Below are 22,453 nucleotides of genomic sequence, written 5' to 3'. Positions count from 1 at the left end.
CTGAGCAAAACCCGTTGCTCTCCAACAATACCTTTCTTCATTTTCTGGATGGGAGTGAGAGATGCTCCGTTGGTGGCCACGTTCATCCCCATGTTCTGCATGGACATCTTGGGGGAGGACAGCATGGTGGGGGTCCCATTGGGGGAGTAGGTGAAGAGGGAGCTGCCGAAGCTTTGCCGGCGGCCCTCCCGCCGGTTACTGTCGATAGCTGCCTGGAGCTCATTGGGGTTGCTGAGGCTCCTCTTGTCACATTCATATGGGTACAGGTACTTCATGTATCTGTGATAACGTCATTTCAGTTGGTATTAGGAACATTTTGAAATCATGTGAAAAACACTATTACAATGGATGAGTAAGTATACCTTGAAACAAGTTTACAAATTGTGTGTGTGTGTGTGTGTGTGTGTGTGTTCACCAGGGGTTGGAACTGGTTCAGGGAACGGAACAGAAAACCAGAAAATAATACATTTAGAGGAACAGAACCGAGAACGAAAGTGAATTACACTGTTCCAGAACAGAACGGTTATTTTAAAAGCATGGGAACAGGATAATAACATTAGTTTACTTTACAGCATTTTTTTTCAGTCCCACAAAAAAACGCAACAAAACTCCTATGCAAAGCACTCACTTTCAATCACTTATTCCAGTGTGTCTACCTGCTAGCTGAACATCTTAGCCAGTGAGTGTGCGTGTAGGCTAACTCCCCCTCCAAAGTATAGTCTACTGTAGCCTACAGACGTACAAGTGGGGTTCAGAAATTAGAGAGATTTTTTATTAGAAAAGAATGGATGAACATGTAAATAGCTTGCCCGCTCCAGAGCAAGCTGCTCTATCCACACTGATTGGTGAAGTCATTTAATGTTGCCTTGGGCAGATAAGTGTAGGGTGCGAGATGCGATTGAAATTTTGCGGGTGGTAGGAGCGGGTGGAGGAGGAGACAAAAAGTTGATTTCAGAGGTTTAAAAACAATCAGAAAGAAACTATATAAACATTTACTATGTTTATTTTGGTTCCAACCCCTGGTACTCACTGTGTCCTGAGAGTAAAGGCAGCACTGGTAATTGAGGTAGGAAGGTTGAGTCCTTTAGTGATCTCTCTCCACAGCTTCTTGTTGATGACCTCCACCAGGCCTCCCTTCTCTGTCACCAGCTGGTACAGCATGTACAGGTCCAGGACCTGCTTGGCCATGATGGGGATCCTGTTTACCGGGGTTCCTGGAGACAGGGAAAAGACAACTCACTGCCTGTGGTTATGCCATACTCTTTTGCTAGGTTTCTCTTTTGATACGTCGCTATGGAACTGAGTGTGAACTGAGAAAGCCTTCTAGTCGTTTGAAACGGTTTGAACGCTTCAGGAGTACAACACTACATTCAATGGGCGTAGCTTTGGTGACAGAAATGTCATGGTCTAATAGGGAGAGGGTGTTGTTTTCCTACAATGTCACACCTTTTCTGAGCACACATTACTTCAATAAATAATACATTGTCAATGCCATGTCTGTTTTATTCTTGTTATGGTATTGGGTCTTATTATCCTTTCAAATATGTGACATCTTCTTTAACAATTAAGAAAGCTATTGGGGGATAAAAGAAGATACTCCTTTCAGTCGTTTGTCAATTCCCTATATTGTCCCTAGAGGGCAGTGTCCAATTATTAGAGAAACTATGCTCGCAGACCCGCCCATACATTTGTTTGAGAGCAAACATACTGTAAACCTCCAATACTGGATTTTCCACACTGACTATCTTGACGTTTATTTATGTTTATTGTTATTACATTCAACATGTTGGCCTTATATTTCCAAAGTAGAACTAATTTGTGTATCAACATTATACAATGTACTGTGCTGTTTGAAATGCTTGAATAAAAACACCACATGAACCCACAATGTGACTGCTGACTACTCTCCATGATCTTTCTCTGCATTGTTTTGTAGATACAGTCTGACTATGATTAATAAAATATGCTTGTGTTGAATTGCCATGTTCTGAGGCAGCAATTCACACTTGGAATGCTGAACCAAACCAAACACCATAACTGAACGGAGCAACATACAAACTCTGGAGCCTAAACATATGAGTAAATACATTCCTAACTCAATACATGCACTCTTGTGTACGCTCTACTTTTAGACGCGCTGGGAACAGTGAGGGCTTGGCAATCATCTCCAAATGAATAACGATCCGCCCATGGAGGTGAAAGCTGAGAGTGGTGTTTCGTATGTCAATGAAGGGGGAGGGACATGGGGTTATAGAGCAGTGTTTCCCAACTCCAGTCCTCAAGTACCTCCAGCAGTACACATTTTGATTGTCGCCCTGGACAAACACACCCGATTCAACTAATCATCAAACCCTTTGAGTTGAATCAGGTGTGCTTGTCTCGGGCTACGATCAAAAGGTGTACTGTTGGGGGTACTGGACTGGAGTTGGGAACCACTGGGCTAGAGAACAGAACATTGCCTCCCAGTACTAATCCACCAAGGCAAACAGTACAGCCTTCCAGTCTCCATCGAGTCATGGCAGTTATTGGCATTGATGTGGCTCTGCTAGATAGAGGGACAGAAAGGTACTGTACTCTCTGGCACATACGACACTCCCTCACCTCTCTTTTGCATGAAGCTGAATAGGTCATCCAGAAACTCTTTTCTCTTGGGGTCGCCATCTAGTTCATAGAGCTGTTGAGGAGATGAGAAGAGGGGAGGGGAAGAGATGAAACAAGTTACAACTGGGAGCAGATTACCAATGGGGGTTGAGAGACATTATTGCCCCAAAATGGAGGATGGAGCCTCAGCCTTAGAATGCCATCAAGTCGAGAGAGGAGGCCCAGTCTGATGAAAACCTGATGTGGCCCTGCTGCTATAGCTGAGAGCTCCGGAAAGCTCAGTGAAAGTTAACAGTAAAAGTGGATCACATGCTCAGGGGAACACAGTGGGCTATTGAGGCAACTTCAATTGCGGTATGAAGATTGATTCACACTCGCTGGTGCGAAGAGTATCTTTTGACTGGCTAGAATGTCAAACAAATGTGCAGCTAACAAACCAAATGTATACCTGAGGTGAAAGAAATTATATATATACCTGCTACACAAGGTTCTTCATCATTACAGTTCGGCCAGAGCACACAATGTAAAACTCTACCCTGGTTTGGGAGGGCTTTTTTCAGGCTCTTGCTGTGTAACCACAAACAGGCCATTCTCTTTGTGGCATTTAGCGCTCATTAGTGACGCCAAGCTGCCGTAAGATCTTATTATCAGAGGGATGGGGGGCTGGATGATTAGGCAGAGAGAGCGGTAATGTAGGGCTGGAGGCAAGGCAAGTCTTAATTACAGGATGCCTGCATTTCGAGGAGTGCCGTGCCATAAATCTTCAAAATGGCTCCCCTCAGTCTCTCTCGCTCTTTCTCTCTCTCTCACAAGTTTGTAATAGATCTCCCCCCATGCCTCCCTCCACCTCCTCCACAGAGCAACCGCTGTGTTCTTCCTTTTCCTTCTATCCAATCCACACCGGTCTGCTCTGCCAGCATTCCTACTGTAGGTTCCTGAGATAGGCCTAACCTGCCTGGGAAAAGATAATCGCCTTGACAATAGAACTGTCTGGACAAAATTAGTTCACATAAGTTACAGCAAACATAAACAAGAGGGCATATATGTTTGCCACAGAGCATCTACAGTTGAAGGCGGAAGTTAACATACACTTAGGTGTAAAAACTTGTTTTTCAACCTCTCCACAAATTTCTTGTTAACAAACTATAATTTTGGCAAGTCGGTTAGGACATCTACTTTGTGCATGACACAAGTAATTTTCCAACAATTGGTTAGACAGATTATTTCACTTATAATTCACTGTATCACAATTCCAGTGGGTCAGAAGTTTAGATACACTAAGTTGACTGTGCCTTTAAACAGCTTGGAAAATTCCAGAAAATGTTGTCATGGCTTTAGAAGCTTCTGATAGGCTAATTGACATAATTTGAGTGAGTTGGAGATGTACCTGTTGATGTATTTCAAGGCCTACCTTCAAACTCAGTGTCTCTGCTTGACATCATGGGAAAATCAAAAGAAATCAGTCAAGACCTCAGAAAAAAAATCGTAGACCTCCACAAGTCTGGTTCATCCTTGGGAGCAATTTCCAAATGCCTGAAGGTACCGTGTTCATCTGTACAAACAATAGTATGCAAGTATAAACACCATGGAACCACACAGCCGTCATACCGCTCAGGAAGGAGACGTGTTCTGTCTCCTAGAGATTAACATACTTTGGTGCGAAAAGTGCAAATCAATCCCAGAACAACAGCAAAGGACCTTGTGAAGATGCTGGAGGAAACAGGTACAAAAGCATCTGTATCTACAGTAAAACGAGTCGTATATCGACATAACCTGAAAGGCTGCTCAGCTAGGAAGAAACCACTGCTCCCAAACTGCCATAAAAAAGCCAGACTACGGTTTGCAACTGCACATGGGGACAAAGATCGTACTTTTTGGAGAAATGTCCTCTGGTCTGATGAAACAAAAATAGAACTGTTTGGCCTTAATGACCACTGTTATGTTTGGAGGAAAAGGGGGAGGCTTGCAAGCCGAAGTGGGGTGGGGGAGTGCTTTGCTGCAGGAGGGACTGCTGCAAAATAGATCATGAGGAAGGACAATTATGTGGATATATTGAAGCAACATCTCAAGACAAATCAGTCAGGAAGTTAAAGCTTGGTCGCAAATGGGTCTTCCAAATGGACAATGACCCCAAGCATACTTCCAACTTTGTGGAAAATGGCTTAAGGACAACAAAGTCAAGGAATTGGAGTGGCCATCACAAAGCCCTGACCTCATCCTATAGAAAATCTGTGGGCAGAACTGAAAAAAGCATGTGCAAGCAAGGAGGCCTTCAAACCTGACTCAGTTACACCAGCTCTGTCAGGAGGAATGGGCCAAAATTCACCCAACTTATTGTGGGAAGCTTGTGGAAGGCTACCTGAAACATTTGACCCAAAATAAACTATTTAAAAGCAATGCTACCAAATACTAAATGAGTGTATGTAAACTTCTGACCCACTGGGAATGTGATGAAAGAAATAAAAGCTGAAATAAATAATTCTCTCTACAATTATTCTGACATTTCACATTATTAAAATAAAGTGGTGATCCTAACTGACCTAAAACAGGGAATGTTTACTAGGATTAAATGTCAGGAATTGTGAAACTGAGTTTAAATGTATTTGGCTAAAATGTATGTAAACTTATGACTTCAACTGTGTGTAGTCAATAGGGAGATTTGTGTGCTCTCTTCATCTGGTATAGGATACCCTTTTGGCTTCATAGCTTAACCAGAGGTCTGAGACATTATGTCTGGGGGCCCAATTGCAGCCATCTAATCTAATGTGTACCTCAAAGATTCAGTCAATTCTGGTTTGGCAATGTGGTAATTGCTATACTGTGAGCCTGTACTATATATTGAAAATAAGATTTTCTTAAAAACAATGGGCCACTCACTAAAATTACTTTGGAGGCCCCTGGTTTAGACTGAATATTAGCATGAGATTCATGTCAAAGGAAAGTTGATTAGCTGGGCCAAGCCATATCAAAGTGTTTGGAGTACCAGTGGCGGGTGAACAAGACAGTTGGAGAGGTTGAGGGACAGCAGCAACCACTCTGAACAAGACAGTTGGAGAGGTTGAGGGACAGCAGCAACCACTCTGAACAAGACAGTTGGAGAGGTTGAGGGACAGCAGCAACCACTCTGAACAAGACAGTTGGAGAGGTTGAGGGACAGCAGCAACCACTGGAGAGGTTGAGGGACTGAACAAGACAGTTGGAGAGGTTGAGGGACAGCAGCAACCACTCTGAACAAGACAGTTGGAGAGGTTGAGGGACAGCAGCAACCACTCTGAAAAAGACAGTTGGAGAGGTTGAGGGACAGCAGCAACCACTCTGAAAAAGACAGTTGGGGAGGTTGAGGGACAGCAGCAACCACTCTGAACAAGATTACCAACACCATCCCTGACAAGCAGAATCAATTTACTTAGGCAAAGCCATTGAGCATGCTCCTCTTTCTTTAAACAGTTCACTTTTGGGCCTCCCAGGTGGCGCAGTGGTCTAGGGCACTGCATCGCAGCGCTAGCTGTGCCACCAGAGACTCTGGGTTTGCCTTCAGGCTCTGTCGCAGCCGGCCGCCACTGGGAGGTCCGCTCAATTGGCCTAGCGTCGTCCGGGTTAGGGAGGGCTTGGCCGGTAGGGATATCCTTGTCTCATCGTGCACCAGCGACTCCTGTGGCGGGCCGGGCGCAGTGCGCGCTAACCAAGGTCCCAGGTGCACGGTGTTTCCTCCGACACATTGGGGCGGCTGGCTTCCGGGTTGGATGCGCACTGTGTTAAGAAGCAGGCTTGATTGGGTTGTGTTTCGGGGGACGCGTGACTTTCGACCTTCGTCTCTCCCGAGCTCGTACGGGAGTTGTAGCGATGAGACAAGATAGTAGCTACTAATAATTGGATACTACGAAATTGGGGAGAAAAAGGGGGTAAAATTCAATAAAAAAATAAAAAAACAACAACAAAAAACAGTTTACTTTCCTGACACAAGTTACTAGAGAAACCCACCAATCAGGTTCCCTTCCCCACCCCCTCTCTCTATCAACCACCACTCCCTTTAGTTGGGCCTCTCTCTCGTATTACTGGATACAGCTGCTTCCTTTTCCCAGGAAACTCTTAGAGACCCCCCACACACACACACACACACATCTAATCCCCCCTCCAAACCAGACCCCCCCCACCCCTCCCCCACATACCTCTAGTATAACACATCTGTTTATCTGGGTTGGGTGGGGTTTGGGGGCTACAGGTTGTCACATCAACCTAAATCTATAGTATACACACTGATAGGGCGTTGACCGTCTCCTTGTGTGCGATTGTCTCGCAAAGAGCTGTGTCAGTGAGCAAAAACATTGGTGGTGAGCATTACAGTATATTACTTTTACGTGTGCCCCAGTGATACTACGGCCAAGTAGGTAGGCGTTTTAGATGTAACTTTTTAGTAGCAGGGAGTTTTAACGTGAGCAGGTTTCCTGCCAAACCAGATTTCCTGAGATCCACCCAGAATGTTACAATGTGAAAAGGCACACAGATAGTCAGAGACCACTTCAATGCATTGTCTGTGCAAACTACATAAAATGGTTGAGCGCGCCATGTTTATTTGGCTGTTTACAATGTTTCTTCATTCGTAACTCTTGGATCATTGGACACAAGATAAGCAACATGTTCATTTCTGAATGCTCTAACTACTGTGTGCAGGTCAAGCTTGTCGTGTGCCTGTTGGGTTAAACACACACACACACACACAAAAAAAAAATCTGCTTCATGTCAAATATCATGAATAATTCCAGCACAGGTAGCTGGAATTGGTACTCAAACCGGTTAAGAAAAACAACAGCAACCGGAGTCCCATGCAAATCATCATGGCACCGGGCGAGAAGTGTCACGTAGCACATAATTGGGCCTAGCTATTGAACACTATTCCCCACATGGATATTGAGAGGGAACTGCATTGAGCTGATGTGTTGCACAAACACTTACCCATCCTTTCACACCTGACAATCACCTCCGGGCAGGGCTGACACACACACACACACACACACACACACACACACACACACACACACACACACACACACACACACACACACACACACACACACACACACACACACACACACACACACACACACACACACACACACACACACACACACACACACACACACGAGTGGGGGATGGGAGGGAAAGGTCAGGAGGGGGAGTGAGCAAACATGCAGCTTGACTTCACCAGTGTGAGAAGGTTCTGGATATGGTTTGTGAACATCGGTACATGATGGCTCATATTCAAATAGTGCATTGTTCCTAGCTATATCCCTCCTATGCTAGCTTTTTGCATTTTCACATGGCTGTCAAGTGAACAAGGACAGTTCAACACCACAATGTGGTGCTGGCTGTTCCCTTTCACTCATTATCACACTCATACACACTCAACTCAAAGAGATATAAAACCACAGTTGCAAATAAGAAACCACATGAATGGAAATGCATCACAGTGAGGTAAGTAAGCTAAAGAGCTAACGCTACACTAGCTGAGTTTGCTAGCATTGAATTAAAAAGAAAAAAAACGTTCTGAATTTATCAATTTGAATTGGCGTGTAGAAAACAGATAAATCATTGTGTTGAGTATAATACCCTTATTTTATGCTACGGCCTACTATATTACGTTACACAACTAAGAGCTTACCTTTATTTTTCCCTAAGAAAAAAATTATCATAATTGTGTATATTTTGTGCCTTCTAGAGAATATTTCCACTCAAGAGGAAAATAATGTGTACAAGTCAAGTCAAAGTTTTACTTGGCTGCAAGAACAGGAAATGAAGACTACATGGTAGCCTGGCGGGTAGGAGCATAAACGAAAGGTCACTGGATCGAATCCTCGAGCCGACATGGTACAAATCTGTCGTTCTGCCTCTGAGCAAGGCAGTTAACCCCCAAATACAACTGCGCCCCGGGCGCTGATGACATGGATGTCGATTTAAGGTAGCCCCCCGCACCTCTCTGCATCTGAGGGGTTGGGTTAAATGCGGAAGACACATTTCAGTTAAATGCATTCAGTTGTAGAACTGGTATCCCCCTTTCCCATAATCTAAGCTCAAGAAGAAGGAACCAGCAAAGTATACTGTAGTTTATTTTTGAAGTGAAAATAAGGAGCTAATACCTACAGGGTAAAGTGACTTGCAGAATATACCAAAGTAGTATGTAAATAAAGATTAACGTCTTCCAAAATCATCCCCAGCCTGTACCTCTTTCTAGTGTCGTGCGAAGACATAACACAGTAAGAAAGATTTCACGCTTGCGGATGGTCAATGAATGAATAGCTAGAGAAGTTCCACTCTGTATTTGAATGAGTCCGAAACTAGTCTATTTGACTTTCCAGTCTCTCTCTCTCTCCTCTTTCTACACCCAAACAAATACAGAAACCTATGCATGAGCAGACATTTACTCTTTTAAAACCGGAGAACAAACTCAGCCTTTCTGAGCACTATACCTACAGAGACAGAATCCACTGCCAAACATGTTCCAACACATCTTAATCCTGACTGAATTCCCGATCATTAAATCCAAGATTCACCTTATGAACAGAGGGTTGGGGCACAATCAAAGGACTAAGACGCAGGGAAGTAAGCATTTCGTTGAACGGTGTATACCATGTGTATCCTGTACATAATAGAACTTAAAACTGAAACTGAAATACTCAGAAGCAAAAACAAAAGCTGTTTCTCATAGTATTGCTGTAGTATTGAGTATTGAGTATTGAGTAGTATTGAGTATTGCTGCATTTTCTAAGAACTGAAGAGAGTTGAGAGGACTGTCTAAATAACTTCCAAGGAATTGATTTGTGTGGATTAAGATTAACAGTGATAGCTCATGTAATATGTTTGAATTCTGCCAATTAGTGTAGTCAATAAAATAACTACATTTAAATGATTAATGTAATCCTATATAGGGCCTATGGCAAAGTAATAATCATGTCTTTCATTGTATATATTTACATTTGAAGTGAAAAGAGAGTGAACACCACTTGACCATACATGACATGAAAATAGAATTAACAATATTCAAATGATACATGTATCCCATTCCCATTAACCCCAGCTGTTCTTACACACAGCCAGTACAGACGTTGGTAATGAATGTAGAATAGTTGGTAGCTTGTGAGAGCCTCTACATGGCTAACTGCATGGATGATGTATTAAAGGCCTAACCTTACTACACTTAAATGATAATGCCAGAGAAGCCGATGTTTGGAGGATATATTGGCATGGGTGTCGTTAGGCCCGAGACGAAGTTGAGGCCTGGCAAACCGTGCCAATATATCCTCCAAACAACAGCTTACCAACCTATTCAAATAATGATTGACATATTTTTATGAAACACCTTATTTAGATGAATGTATTCATACCATTTCATCATTCCACGAGATATAGTCCTGACACAAGTCTGAGGTTGCTACCCAAGCCATCTGGTCATTCATTCTATTGGTTTGGTTGCCAAAAACACGACCCAGTTGTGAAGACTTTCTGTCCTGCATCTATGGATGCGACCCAATCGTTTCTTCTAAATGTTCTATTGTCATACTGGCTGGCAATGTTCTTATCCCTTGCTTGCTAGCTAGCCAACTACGGCTAACGTACAGTCACGTCAAAAAGCGCATTCAAAATAACAGCAAAATAGCTGCATTTGCATTTGTTAAAGCTGTTTTCTAGTGACATTCATTTGGATACATTCATAAGAATGAGCTAATGGTGCGAGATTTCACCTGGCATAGAAAATGTACTCTCTCATCAGAACACGGTTGTTCAGAGAAGCTAGCCAACAACACAGCTATCACAATCACCTCAAACTGAAGCTGAAAAGACAGCTGCATTTAGTTTCATTTGACCCGTTTCATATTGACATTTCTTTGTTTATATCCATACAAATTACGCCGATTCATGATTTCCACTGGCTGAGAAATGCTGCCTGCCTGTCCGTCTCGTCTCCCGACCCCTACACGTACATTATTATGGGACAGCTGTAGATCGAATTTCATTATTGAAACCATGTTGTAAATGTCAGACAGACAGCAAGGTTTAAACAAATCTCCGCTATTGAAAACCAATTTCTAGTCTAAAAGAAATGGGAGATAATGTCTAGATGCTTTTTAAGTGGAGATAAAGTTTATAAATTGTCTGGCTGGGCTGAAGAGACAGTGGATTGCGCAGTGAGGTGGAACAGAGTAAAAAGGCAATTCAACGTCAGTTTTAGCTGGTGGTAATTTCTGGATTAGACACCAGCTGGAATGCGGTTTTAACCAATCAGCGTCCAAGATTAGACCCACCCATTGTATAAAGTCTAATGAATAGTATCATATTTATAGATGACAAAGAAGGTAGGGCAGAACTGTGAGCAAGCTGCAGTTTCACATGGCAGCAATGTGAGTGGGTGGGGAAATGTTTTATTGGCACGAACAAGAACAGGTTCTAAGAACGACAACATCACCTAACAAAACAAAGAGGTCCTTTATATAGATTAGAACCTTTCCACACTACATTACCACGTTAGAGACTGATAAGCGTAATTAACCCCAAAAAGGCCCAAAATTTCTACTTAGCAACGAGATAAACATCTAATGACTATTCATGCGCAAGCTGGAAGCATTTATTCAGCGCCAGTGGAGATGAAGTGATAATGTTGTCTCTAAACGTTAGAGAGATGGAGACAGAGATAGTAGCGAAACTCAGGGTTCAAGCCAATGTCACGAAACAAACCAGAGCCTGCGTCACCTAACAGGACCAGCAGACAATCTGGAGGGAACAGAAGATGTTATGTCTGGAGAGAAAGGCTCCAGTTGTTTGTGCAACAGAGGGCTGGGGTAAGGCGCCTCAAGTGTCAATCAGAATGATTGATGGCTTGGGCTATGAAGGTAATGGTTGACGACAGCCCAGGTCCTTCCCCCTCAGCAGCCCTTTCCATGGGGCTCTTTAGGGAAGGAGATGTCCTGGTCGCGTGACCGGACCATCCAGATCAATAGGTTGTATGGGTGAACGTTTAACCTCTGCTGACCCTTGATTTGTCCTCTCCATGTCAGCTGTCCTCCCCCATGTTGTGGAGATTGAGTTAAAGGACAAAGAGAGGAACCATGGAGGTGGTAGGTATGCAACTCAGCCTGGACTTGGCAAGCCCACCTCCTACCAAGACAAAACAGATGACAAAGACCCACCATTGTCATATTAAGATCAGGGAGAGTCATGACACTGTCCACTGTTTTGACTTGAATCCTAAACATCTTCCAGATGTAAATGAGATCCAAACAAGGTGTGGGCTTGCTAATCTCACACATCATACTTTGTATTAATGTCACACTCATAATGGGACTTTACGGATTCAATTGTAAATTTATATTTTACCCTATTGACATTTTCCTATCACACCAATCTATTTCAAATAAGGTGGATTCAAAAATGCGAGGCAGTGTGAAACACTAATACATATCTTTTATATTATTGCTCAAGGTCACATTCTAGGCTTTCATACAGTAAGGTGGGGAGAACCAAATGGAGACAGAGTTTAAGCCTTGTATAGAAATGTATAGATTAGACACTACAAAAGACACAAGGCATCCACAAAGACAGATGTATGGCTTGAGAAGTTCAGCAATGTCAACCCTTTTAGTTTTTTAATTGCTTTAAGCCAATAAAGGAAATGCAAGTTGTGTAATCTCAGTCCACTCCCAGACAATGTATTAGCAGACAACTCACGGTTATGCCTAAATCAAATCCAGTTATGAAGAAATACAAGGCTAGACTTTTCAGAATCAGAGGGGTCGGGTTAAAAGCGGAAGACACATTTCAGTTGGACAACTGACTAGGTTTCCCTTTCAAACCAAATACCAAAAAGTTCAAGCACCAAAATGGGAACACGCAAAAAAGTGCTGGCCTTTATGCAATCTTTGTTTACATTCCTGCTACTAGCTACCCCCCTTTGACGCCATATTCAGCGCCTGCCAATTTCCAGTTCTGACATCAGCTGCACAGCAACTAGAAGCTGGACACTTTCCAACACTCTACTTCATAGCCAAAGGCCAGTATTCACTACACTTGTACTGCTTGGCTGTTGTTCAAACTGTAGCTCCTCCCTGCTCTCTCCCTCCCACACCCTTTAGTTACAACCCTTAATTTCTCCTTGATTCAAGAAGACTTTAATAGGGCTTCCCATGTCGCTGTTTATTTTGTTTTCCTTCCATTGTTTTTCGTGGGTTGCCAAGTTCCATTAACCCTGTTCCTTCTTTGTGTTAAACGGAGCCTGCCGCACACCCAAAGGTTCACCAGGGCACTTTAAGGCAGATCTGTAGAGAAATTCAGTTGTCCAACTGTCTTCAGCATATGCTCCTCCAATGGTCTGTTGTGCACTATACAAAATGGTTGGGTCACAAGTAAATGCTGTGCGAACTGGATACAATACTTCACTGACTTTGCTCCAAGATTTTATTTGATTTATTTAAAAAAATCAGGCCAATGGACTACATTTGTATAAGCAAATCTTTATAGGCAACGGTTTGAAAAAGTACTGAGATAAGCTAAAACACAAAACTGCATGGCAGTTGCTTTTGACACTAACAAGTAGGCTGGCAAAGCTATAGGCTAAATGTATTTTGTCATTTGAGCGCTGAGTAAACAGTCAGGAAGAAACTGTTAACACATTTCAGAGGCGAACATTAAGGAATGCCATCGGTATAGGAGTTGTATCAGCAGAATCGTGCTGGCGAGCAATCCCAATAAGTGGCACTCTGTATTGGCTCCAATTCGCCCTTCATTTCCTGTGGTCACTGCCCTTCCCCCATTCCATGTGTGTGCATGCAAATCAATATTTAATGCCAACTCCCTGATAATAGGGAGTGGAATGAATTTTTAAAGAGATACCCTCTTTACTGTCCATCTGTGTTCCGTCTTCCCTGCTGTGTGTCTTTAAAAATACAGAAGGCGACAGACAAGAGCGGGCACAAAGGTTTTATTTGCTTCTGGAGTTTTCTAGCCTGAGAATGATAGTGTAATGGGAGAAGGGTTAGACAATGGACAGTCGGGAGGTCAACACAATTATTTCTGAGGCACTCTCCGCCTTGTTTGTGGACAAGCAGCAGATTCCCCTTCAACACAATGACTGTTGTGATTAGTCAACTTTAAGGAACGTGGTAATTGTTATCCTAAAAGGCCCCAAAATTAAAAAAAATCCCTGATAGTGGTTTCGTCTGGAAATCGTTAAGTTAAACGCTAATATTGTTACTTAAATATTTCTCTCTATTTAAAAAGTGCTTGCAATGATCTTTGAATTGGACATGTTTGTTATAGAGGTCTGAATACACTGCATGCTGTCATCATAATTAAAACATGTTTCAAGGTGTTTGAACAAATAGAAGAGGTTAATATGTATGTCTACACACTAGCTGCAGGGTTAATGAGTCAGTTCTGAACAGGGAGGTAAAAACATGGAGTTTACCCTCTCATGGTTCTACAGTGCATCCATTTTATGCTAAATATTTTGCTGTGCGACCTAGACTTAATTTAGGAGCAAAAGTGCGCCTAGAAAAATCTAAGATTCTAGCTTTAATATTTTTCATTGTGCTCCTAAATTCCTTTGCGTGCGCCTACATTTTCCAACTTAGGTGCACACGTGCTCCTTGTAAAAAAAAAATGTCAGTGTAGAGCCCTGCCTCTGGTGAATGAGCACCAAGGCTGCTTCTGAAATGACACCCTATTCCCTACATAGTGCACTACTTCCCGGGCAAAAGTAGTACAGTGAGCAGGGTGCCATTTTGGACATAACACAGGTACATTTTCACTGTGGAAGTAGCCCCAAAAGCACCAGATTCTCACCTCATGTGATTGTGATAATGGACGGTTATGATGTCCTATGCCTTATCAGATGTCAAATAGTAACAGATACATGTAGGCCTACAGGTTGGTGGAGAAACAAAAAGTTAAAGATTCTCCCTCGTGTTTGAGGGAGTGAACAACTCCGAATGGAAAAAGAGGGCCGGGTAGTAGTAAAACAAGTGCTGTCATATACAAATATCTGAGGATAGGTGTATGTATAGGTGCCAGGGGGTGGGGATGGGTCTCACTAACATAACACAGCTCAAATGGCACTATACCAGGGGCAAATCAGTTTAACTGGCAAACATTATCCACCGCTGGTATAATTTGATATCCACCCAATGAATCATTTTTTAAATTCAGCTGGCAGATATAGTCTATCAGAGGCTACTGGCAACCTGCCTAGAAATGTTGATTAATTAATGACCACATATTTTATCAGACCTCCGCCCAGACCACATTGAGGCTGATTTAGTCAGACCTTTCTTCAGCCAAGAGGATGGACACTCCTATGTTTCATGACCAGGTTTGACTAAAGGCAGCTATAACACTGGCTTTCATGTAACATGGACATCCATAATACGCTCACCTGCATGTCTAGTTTGTATGTAGGGCCCACATATCAGATTGGAATGGTTCCAACTGGCACAGACCGATAGAGACATGCAGCATTCTGAGAGGGTCTGGGTCCAGAGTGGACAGATTATCACGCTCCCTCAGGCACATTCCAACTGCCTCCACCCACCTACCCAAAATAAACTCTACAGTCTTAACCCCTTCCTCCCCAGGGAGAGGCACAGACCATCACAATACTTCTACTCAGCTATTATCATAAGAAAAACACATTTAACCGGGGGGCAAAGAAAAAAACATCCTGGCAATCTTAATTATTAACTGTCAACAATATTCATCCTTTCTGAGGTAACCATGATATAACTCGGATCATTTCAGCAACACTAACCATGTTTCCATCCACAGTGTTTATGCGAATAAAGTCATACCGTATAAAATAAAATCCCGACAGCTGTGATGGAAACAGGAAGTTTCAGTACAATTTTCTAAATGCTGACAGATCATTTGTTTGTTTGACGCGGTGGGATTTCTTTTGTGTGTGTCTGCAAAATGTAGTATGCGAGAAATGGCGGTGGAAATGCCTTTATGTGCAAATATTACACAGCGCTCCTTTCCAAAAAATATCGAGGGTCTTATTCTGGTGACATGATGATCAATGCTTGACAGCCTTTTAACAAATAAAAATATTCTCTCTTATCCATAATAGTCTCACCATGTAGACTGTATCCGCAAACTGCCGGCTAGATCGCACGTGCCGAGACCAGAGTAGGCACATTTGCTATTTGTGACAGAACTGTAGAGTTGAAAATGCAATGGAAACATATTGAACTTCAGATTTTTTTATTCGGTACATAAAAACTTAAGGGAAAAGGTACATTTTTCAGGACTAGGTCATCACGCGCTGATTTTTATCTTCAACAAGTCAATTTGGTGGAAATCCACCACTGGTGGAAAAACGTGAATATACAAATCAAATCAAATCAAATCGAATTTTATTTGTCACATACACATGGTTAGCAGATGTTAATGCGAGTGTAGCGAAATGCTTGTGCTTCTAGTTCCGACAATGCAGTAATAACGAGCAAGTAATCTAACTAACAATTCCAAAAAAAACTACTGTCTTATACACAGTGTAAGGGGATAAAGAATATGTACATAAGGATATATGAATGAGTGATGGTACAGAGCAGCATAGGCAAGATACAGTAGATGATATCGAGTACAGTATATACATATGAGATAAGTATGTAAACCAAGTGGCATAGTTAAAGTGGCTAGTGATACATGTATTACATAAGGATGCAGTCGATGATATAGAGTACAGTATCAACGTATGCATATGAGATGAACAATGTAGGGTAAGTAACATTATATAAGGTAGCATTGTTTAAAGTGGCTAGTGATATATTTACATCATTTCCCATCAATTCCCATGATTAAAGTGGCTGGAGTAGAGTCAGTGTCATTGACAGTGTGTTGGCAGTAGCCACTCAATGTTAGTGGTGGCTGTTTAACAGTCTGATGGCCTTGAGATAGAAGCTGTTTTTCAGTCTCTCGGTCCCAGCTTTGATGCACCTGTACTGACCTCGCCTTCTGGATGACAGCGGGGTGAACAGGCAGTGGCTCGGGTGGTTGATGTCCTTGATGATCTTTATGGCCTTCCTGTAGCATCGGGTGGTGTAGGTGTCCTGGAGGGCAGGTAGTTTGCCCCCGGTGATGCGTTGTGCAGACCTCACTACCCTCTGGAGAGCCTTACGGTTGAGGGCGGTGCAGTTGCCATACCAGGCGGTGATACAGCCCGCCAGGATGCTCTCGATTGTGCATCTGTAGAAGTTTGTGAGTGCTTTTGGTGACAAGCCAAATTTCTTCAGCCTCCTGAGGTTGAAGAGGCGCTGCTGCGCCTTCCTCACGATGCTGTCTGTGTGAGTGGACCAATTCAGTTTGTCTGTGATGTGTATGCCGAGGAACTTAAAACTTGCTACCCTCTCCACTACTGTTCCATCGATGTGGATGGGGGTGTTCCCTCTGCTGTTTCCTGAAGTCCACAATCATCTCCTTAGTTTTGTTGACGTTGAGTGTGAGGTTATTTTCCTGACACCACACTCCGAGGGCCCTCACCTCCTCCCTGTAGGCCGTCTCGTCGTTGTTGGTAATCAAGCCTACCACTGTTGTGTCGTCCGCAAACTTGATGATTGAGTTGGAGGCGTGCATGGCCACGCAGTCGTGGGTGAACAGGGAGTACAGGAGAGGGCTCAGAACGCACCCTTGTGGGGCCCCAGTGTTGAGGATCAGCGGGGAGGAGATGTTGTTGCCTACCCTCACCACCTGGGGGCGGCCCGTCAGGAAGTCCAGTACCCAGTTGCACAGGGCGGGGTCGAGACCCAGGGTCTCGAGCTTGATGACGAGCTTGGAGGGTACTATGGTGTTGAATGCCGAGCTGTAGTCGATGAACAGCATTCTCACATAGGTATTCCTCTTGTCCAGATGGGTTAGGGCAGTGTGCAGTGTGGTTGAGATTGCATCGTCTGTGGACCTATTTGGGCGGTAAGCAAATTGGAGTGGGTCAAGGGTGTCAGGTAGGGTGGAGGTGATATGGTCCTTGACTAGTCTCTCAAAGCACTTCATGATGACGGATGTGAGTGCTACGGGGCGGTAGTCGTTTAGCTCAGTTACCTTAGCTTTCTTGGGAACAGGAACAATGGTGGCCCTCTTGAAGCATGTGGGAACAGCAGACTGGTATAGGGATTGATTGAATATGTCCGTAAACACACCGGCCAGCTGGTCTGCGCATGCTCTGAGGGCGTGGCTGGGGATGCCGTCTGGGCCTGCAGCCTTGCGAGGGTTAACACGTTTAAATGTCTTACTCACTTCGGCTGCAGTGAAGGAGAGACCGCATGTTTCCGTTGCAGGCCGTGTCAGTGGCACTGTATTGTCCTCAAAGCGGGCAAAAAGTTATTTAGTCTGCCTGGGAGCAAGACATCCTGGTCCGTGACTGGGCTGGGTTTCTTCCTGTAGTCCGTGATTGACTGTAGACCCTGCCACATGCCTCTTGTGTCTGAGCCGTTGAATTGAGATTCCACTTTGTCTCTGTACTGGCGCTTAGCTTGTTTGATAGCCTTGCGGAGGGAATAGCTGCACTGTTTGTATTCAGTCATGTTACCAGACACCTTGCCCTGATTAAAAGCAGTGGTTCGTGCCTTCAGTTTCACACGAATGCTGCCATCAATCCACGGTTTCTGGTTAGGGAATGTTTTAATCGTTGCTATGGGAACGACATCTTCAACGCACGTTCTAATGAACTCGCACACCGTATCAGCGTATTCGTCAATGTTGTTGTCTGACGCAATACGAAACATCTCCCAGTCCACGTGATGGAAGCAGTCTTGGAGTGTGGAGTCAGCTTGGTCGGACCAGCGTTGGACAGACCTCAGCGTGGGAGCTTCTACACAGGGTAGTCCCTCGCCAATTGGATGGAAACCTAGCTACTGACATTTCCTGGTAACGTGTACTACAACATGAAAATGCATCACATTTCGCCGTGGGACTTATAACACTGTCAAACATTTGTTGAAAGCAACAATTTAAGTAACTCACATTAAAAAGGCACATATCCTTTTAGATAAACTCATAAGACGTATAATTGTGGTTAAAAAAAAATCTAGTTACACTGTAATATGACCAAATACACAAACTCCCCTATACATTACCACCATGTTTGTGTCATTATTACATAACTTCCAAAGTCTGATCAAATAATGACAATCTGTGAAGCAAACTTGCATTCCCCAATATTTCTAAAATACCCTGTGGCAGCGTTTACAGCAGCTAAATGTACCACTGCGCTCAACTACAGCTGCTCATACCCAAAATCCTTCACAGTAAACACGAGACTGCAAAGGAAGGTTAAAGGTAGACTCAGCAATATGACATCCTCATACACAACTAGGCGTCTTCCTGCTTACATCAACAGAATTGAAATTTGACAAGACTCTTTCCAATGTGAGCATACCTCAATGGAGGGAGGGTGCAAATGGAAGAGCCCAGCTGTGTATGATTATATCATACTACTACTGAGTGTACTATAACATTTGCATTTTTGTCATTTAGCAGACTCTCTATCCAGAGTATATCAAATCAAATTTATTTGTCACATACACATGGTTAGCAGATGTTAATGCGAGTGTAGCGAAATGCTTGTGCTTCTAGTTCCGACAATGCAGTAGTAACCAACAAGTAATCTGACCTAACAATTCCAAAACTACTACCTTATACACACAAGTGTAAAGGGATAAAGAATATGTACATAAAGATATATGAATGAGTGATGGTACAGAACGGCATAGGCAAGATGCAGTAGATGGTTTCGAGTACAGTATATACATATGAGATGAGTAATGTAGGGTATGTAAACAAAGTGGCATAGTTACAGGAGCAATATGGGTTAAGTGACGTGCTACAGGGCTCATGACAGATTTTTCACTTAGTCGGCTGATTGATTTAAACCAGCAACCTTTCGGTTACTGCCCCCCCCCCCCGAGTCCTACCTGTCTGAACTGCTCTTCGTAGGTCCAGTCCCCATGGTCCAGGCCACCCAGCTGGCTCTGGGATCCGTGTGGGGGGAGGATGGCCGCTCGGGGCTCCTGGTCTGGGTCGGGGCTGGGCCGGGCCGGCTTCAGCATCTGGGAGTGGGGGTGCAGCTGGCGGTGAGGCAGCAGCAGGATGCCCTTCCCCGGGGCCACCGCTTCCCGGCCTGTAGGCAGGCCCTCGTTGACTAGCTCGTCCTCGTAGTCCTCCTCCATCTCCCCCTCAAAGTCCTCCTCATCCCACTTCTGCTTTCTGCAGCCGAGAGAAAAGCCACGCCACCCGCATGTTACAACATCCATACACAAAATGGCATATACCTGAAATATACCTGTATACTGGTGCACTTGTGTAACCAGTAAGGGCAATGATTACATTCGATGGAAAGCTAGCTAACACACCATTGAAACTTTAAAAAGGTGTTGCATTATATAGGCTAAATGGTAAAGATTGAGGAAATGTGTATGAATCGCTCACCCATTACAAGTGAACAAAGACCAGACAAAACCCTAGACCAGAGCAAATCACCAGAGCACCAGAGCAAAGCAAGTCAGACATTCAAGGTGAAATGAAGACAACAGGGTAGAAGAATGAGGCAGTCCTACTCACATCTGCTCCTCTTCCACAGAGTCCATCATATCCTTGTACTGCTCCTCTCCTTCCTCATCCTCGTCATCCTCCTCCTGTCCCTTAATGCTGCGCTCTGAAGTGGGGCTGTCCGAGGCCCTCTGCAGCCCTGCCGCCACTGCTCTCATGGCTGCCAGCGCCGCCATCTGGGCGTGCTCCGCCTCGGGGGCAGGGCTTCCCATCAGCTCGTCCCCAATGCGGGTGGAGGTACATCCATGACCCTGCAGAGCGCCACCCTGCTGCAGCTGTTGCTGCTCCAGTTCCATCAGCAACTTGGCCCTCTGCTGCCTGTGAAGGTTCTCCATCACGGCTTGAAGCTTCATCTCAAGGGAAAGTGATGCACCAGTCAGTGGTCTCCTTCCCCTCCCCCTGAACAGCTCCAGTCACAGGGGCCGGTGTGGGCTGCCACCTCTCTAAGTCCTGATGCTGAGGGGCTGGATAGAAGGCCTGACCAACTAACTCAGCGGCTGCAGAGCTCTTTTGACGGGTAGGTTCTTGAAGAGTGGGAAGGGTGCTTAGAGCGATGAGACATACACTCGGACACTGTCCACAGTTCCCGAGCCGGAAGTCTCTTGTGCCGTTTCTCAGTGCAGGGAAGGTCAGTGAAGTCTCACCACTTAGCAGAGTCCATGTGAGTGCTGTACTTAAGAACTAGTGGCTGAAAATCTCTCTGTGGACTTCACCGGAAGGGATTTACCAGGGCCTGTGGGAAAGAGACAAACACATGTGAGACAAAGCACCAGCCACTGCTTCAACATTTTTCACATGTTGGTAAGCACATACAGTACCCGTCAAAAGTTTAGACACACCTACTCATTCAAGGGTTGTTCTTTATTTTTACTATTTTCTACATTGTAGAATAATAACCAAGTTTATTTTGCCTAGTGGTGCGCTCTGTTGAGTATTGGCCACTAGTCGAACAATCATTATAAAATCGTACCATTAAAGGAGGTGGTATTTTTGTTTTAAAGTAACGTTATACTATGCTATTATATTCGGTTTTGTAATGTTGAATACGGTCATTATGTGATCTTTCAGACATTGATTCAGCTTTCTTAAATGAGCACCATTCGCCAGAGTAGTCTGTTCTCTGGGTAGCCGAACGAGTAGAGACGGTGTGCAAAGTAAGGAATCCTGCACATGCGCAGAAGCTTCTGACCTTTAGCTGTCGGGAAGAGGGGTCTAGAGAAGTTGGATCCGCAGCCACTCAGTTTCTTTTAAAACGACAGGGTCTGACTGTATTAAGGTTGACAATTTTCTCTTAAATCACCCATAACTCTCCTTGTGACAGGGATAAATGGAGGAAGGGAAATTGAATACAAGCTTAACAAAAAATGTAAACTAGCCTATCTGTCTATGGGTAACAGGCTCAACGTGTTATGCTCATCAGCTTTTACACTGTGATTGAGTGTTTTACCAACATTTACACACACAATGGCTGAAGGACATAAAACCACCCTATTCATGGTAGGACATATTGTTGGTCAGAAATTCAAATATAAGGGGGAAATCCATGATACAGCCCCGATTTGCATGACCAGTACGTAATTTGTCCAATAAACATTACTCAAGAGTATTTTCTAGGATGACTAAGATCTATTTGTACTTTACTCAAATGACTCACATGGACAGCAATTCATAGTGAGACATACCAGATTTGGCTCCTACAGTGCCTTCAGTACCCCTTGACTTATTCCACATTTTGTTGTGTTACAGCCTGAATTCAAAATGGATTCAATATGATTTTTTTCTCTCGCCCATCTACAACCAATACCCCATAATGACAAAGTGAAAATATGTTTTTATAAATTGCTTTACATTTATTGAAAAGTAAATACAGAGCTGTCTCATTTACATAAGTATTCACACCCCTGAGTCAATACATGTTAGAATCCCCTTAGGCAACGAAAGAGTCTTTCTGTGTAAGAGCTTTTCACACCTGGATTGTGCAACATTTGCCCATTTTCTTTTCTCAAAATGATTCTGTTAAATTGGTCATTAATCATTGCTAGACAATCATTTTCAGGTCTTTCCATAGATTTTTAAGTAGATTTAAGTCAAAAACTGTAACTCAGACATATTCACTGTCTTCCTGGTAACCATCAAATGTGGAAAAAGTCAAGGGGGTTGTGAATACTTCTGAAGGCACTGTAGTTGCTTCTATGGTCTACATTTTGATTGAACAAGGCCTAGGTCACATCTAGGTCAGAACAAAGATAAGCTTTACATATGTTGCTCTAGA

The 22,453-nt window shown here is 43.7% G+C and overlaps 1 protein-coding gene across 1 annotated transcript in view; it reads right to left on the bottom strand.

The window, feature by feature from the left end:
- Nucleotides 1-22,453, bottom strand: part of LOC112250751 (AT-rich interactive domain-containing protein 3A) — a 43,045-nt gene that overhangs the window by 7,849 nt on the left and 12,743 nt on the right. Inside the window, exons 2-6 of the mRNA XM_024421155.2 lie at nt 20,194-20,914; nt 19,548-19,839; nt 2,602-2,674; nt 1,031-1,214; nt 32-279 (exon numbers count right to left, since the gene is read on the bottom strand). Coding sequence (XP_024276923.1) covers nt 32-279; nt 1,031-1,214; nt 2,602-2,674; nt 19,548-19,839; nt 20,194-20,534 — 1,138 coding nt within the window. The 5' untranslated portion in view covers nt 20,535-20,914. The remainder of the gene's footprint in view (nt 1-31; nt 280-1,030; nt 1,215-2,601; nt 2,675-19,547; nt 19,840-20,193; nt 20,915-22,453) is intronic.

This window comes from Oncorhynchus tshawytscha, linkage group LG05 (assembly GCF_018296145.1).
Source record: "Oncorhynchus tshawytscha isolate Ot180627B linkage group LG05, Otsh_v2.0, whole genome shotgun sequence".
NCBI classification, from domain to species: Eukaryota; Metazoa; Chordata; class Actinopteri; order Salmoniformes; family Salmonidae; genus Oncorhynchus; species Oncorhynchus tshawytscha.
The sequence above is the reverse complement of the archived record's forward strand: the minus strand, read 5'-3'. Positions and strand labels throughout refer to the sequence as shown.